The following is a 2,874-nucleotide window of genomic DNA, read 5'->3' on the forward strand; positions in this document are numbered from 1 at the left end:
TTTAATAAATTTATAAAATTAAAAAAAGTTTAAAAAAGTAAAAAAACCAAAAAAAAAAAGAAAAAAAAAAAAAAAAAAAAAAAAAAAAAGTTCAGTCAATCAACAGATAGGCAGCTTCTTCATCATCGGTCTACGCTGGAGTCTGCACAGCTGGAAGATGCAAATGTGAAGCTGTCCTAGTTAAGCCACTGCAGTGAGTGTTTGAAGCCAGAAAAATTATTACATAGCGGACATCAAGAAAAATATATTTTTAGAAGACAACAACGAAACCGTGTGCATCTTTATATAGCAGACAGGTCCACTCTCTGTTCTTATGTACCTGAGTGTTTTGACCACAGACCAGCTCTCTTTGTTCAGCTGAGCATCTTCTTCATCCTGAAACACAGTGGCCTGTTCCGGCTCCTTGGAGTCGTTGAGCTTCCACAGAAGAATAGCTGCATCTGTATGCAAGAAAAAAAACAAAAAAAAAAAACAAGACACAGGACATGTCTCTGTTCTAAATGCATTAATGAAACAAAAGTAGTGACACAGAAGTAAAGAAAACTTTATTTTGCAAGACGTACCGTCTCCCCCTGAAGCGAGCAGCTCTCCGTTTGGGCTAAAACGAACCACGTTGACCGCCTTGCTGTGTCTGGCCAGGTTAGACAAAAACTCCACCGCGGCCTTCCCATCTGGACCTTGCTCCACCCGCCACAGCTGCGTAAACAATTGGGGAAAATGAGGCAAATTCGTCATGAACATCCACAGCTTTCCGCTTTACAAGCCGATGCAATGCGGTGAAATAATTAGGAGTTATGACACAGACGCAGTGTGCTGGACGCTACAAGAGACAATTTTCTTTGGCTTTTGGAGGGCGGAAAGAAGGAAAGCTATTAGTAAGAGCAGACACAAAAAAGAAAGAAAGCACAACATTTAGACAAACGCGTAAAAAAATACCTGGAAAATAGTGAAATCCAATGTTAACTTTTTCAGAATTTTCCAGACTGCAGATACTATGAGACCGAATGCCACTTTGCCTCAAAAATGTGGATTTGTAAAGATTCAGCAATTTTTTTTTTCGCTCACTCCACAGAGTGGTGTTTCATAAAGGAAGAATAGCCACAATATTACTCATTTTAAATATATTTTACTGCCTTTTAACCATGTAGCAGAGACAGATCCTCCCACATGCACTCAAAATACCTTTATTTTTTTTTTTTGTTACAGTTGTTATAGTGTCAAAAACTTAAAGAGGTGTGCATACTTTTGGACGGCACAGTGCACCATCAACACATTATGAGACTGTTGAACGCATCATGGTTATAGATGAGTGGCAGGCATAAGGAAAAAGTATATTCATCACTGGTACTGTCAGCTTCTGGATGCCACTTAAGATGTCTCCTACCGTTGTTTTAAACAGAAGAGGTTTTGAGCCCTGCTTTTTAATCAAGTACTAAATTGTAACCTCAGCGGATGTTTCTTCTCCACTCACCCTGACTGTGGTGTCCACTCCAGCTGTGGCCAGTCGATGAAAACGTCCCTCCGAGTTGTGCTGGAAGTCCAGACTGTAAACCGGCTCCTTGTTGTGCCAGGCTATCTCACAAGTCACCACCTTCATTTTTAACCCCTTTATAGAGGAAACATGCAAAACTAGCTTATATACAAGATAGTTTAAATGACTTTGAATATAGTGCAAATAAATAACGCGTCCATAAACAGCAAAGGTGGACCCTATGTTATAAATTACGCCAAAAAAAATATATTTTGAAACTGTTACCAGATACTTCAACTGAATGCTAGGGTTAGCTCTTAATGTTAGCACCAAACTGAGCGGGTTATCTAGGCATTTCACTCAAAAGCCAGTCGCCACATACATTATAGTGTTTATCTAATGCTATTAGATGCTATCAAGCATATTGTGATATAGATAAACTCGACTTTTTTCCTCATTAGCTAACTAATATTACTTTTAATAATAAGTGTGTACTTTACCTCCTCTGTCGTTCAGCAGCAAAAATATTAACAATTTCCCGCGTACGTTTCGCTCAAAACTTCCGGCCAAGCATCGGGGACTGATTGGACGAAAGAGTGGAAGGGGCGGAGTTAGTTTGCAGCTTTTGACAACGGGTCCATTCCTTAACAGTGCGCCGGTGGGTGACATGGGTGGGAGTGGAGATGAAGAGAGGAAGGTGGAGTTTTAGCGTAAACAGCAGGTCATTAAGGAGGAATAAACATTCTTAGTGCAGAGCACGTCATCAGCTACAACCAGCTTAAAAGAGCAATAGTGTAAATATTAAATTCAGTTTCCTGAGATTATAGGATTTAACTTTATTCCATAGTATTTTGTTTTGGTAGCTAAACAACTCCAATGTCGTTATATGTCACGTAATCAAAGTGAGTCATTTAGCTTTTGGATCTGGAGCATCATAGATTTTGACTGAGACATGATTTGATATTTTATGTAAACTATGCCACCCTTATTTACTGTTCACACCTGTTTTGTGATGTTTTTATGTCTGCGTGATATTGTGGGTTTGTGTTATGTTGAGCGATACAACATTGCATATTTTTTATTCTGTATTGTACCACTTGAGAAATACTAGTTGGCTTCAACTAGTGGTATTCTTCAAAATGGGAAAGACAAGACAAAATACTGTTTGTGAAACATGAGTTTCAATCTTTGAACAGAATCATTTTTTTTTATTTAAATGAATGTGTATGATCCAATATTCGATCCAGTTTTTCTTGCAACTAGAAAAAATAAGTGGCATACAATGACTCCATATGACTTTTCCTTTTTGACTACAATTACTAAAATAAAGAAACGTTACAATATTCTAGCTTGCTGAAATGCCCTTAAACACACCAGAAAAAAATGTTACCACAAGGAATTAT

General features: G+C 38.1%; 1 protein-coding gene across 1 annotated transcript in view; it reads right to left on the reverse strand.

Annotated features, from left to right (window-relative positions):
• Positions 1 to 2,071, reverse strand: part of chaf1b (chromatin assembly factor 1, subunit B) — a 13,704-nt gene extending 11,633 nt beyond the window's left edge. The window contains exons 1-4 of the mRNA XM_015032108.1: positions 1,972 to 2,071; positions 1,472 to 1,606; positions 564 to 696; positions 320 to 440 (exon numbers count right to left, since the gene is read on the reverse strand). Coding sequence (XP_014887594.1) covers positions 320 to 440; positions 564 to 696; positions 1,472 to 1,597 — 380 coding nt within the window. The 5' untranslated portion in view covers positions 1,598 to 1,606; positions 1,972 to 2,071. The remainder of the gene's footprint in view (positions 1 to 319; positions 441 to 563; positions 697 to 1,471; positions 1,607 to 1,971) is intronic.
• Between the last annotated feature and the right edge of the window lie 803 nt (positions 2,072 to 2,874).

The sequence above is a fragment of the Poecilia latipinna genome, unplaced genomic scaffold (assembly GCF_001443285.1).
Source record: "Poecilia latipinna isolate Pla-1442-1.1 unplaced genomic scaffold, P_latipinna-1.0 Scaffold231, whole genome shotgun sequence".
Lineage (NCBI taxonomy): Eukaryota > Metazoa > Chordata > Actinopteri > Cyprinodontiformes > Poeciliidae > Poecilia > Poecilia latipinna.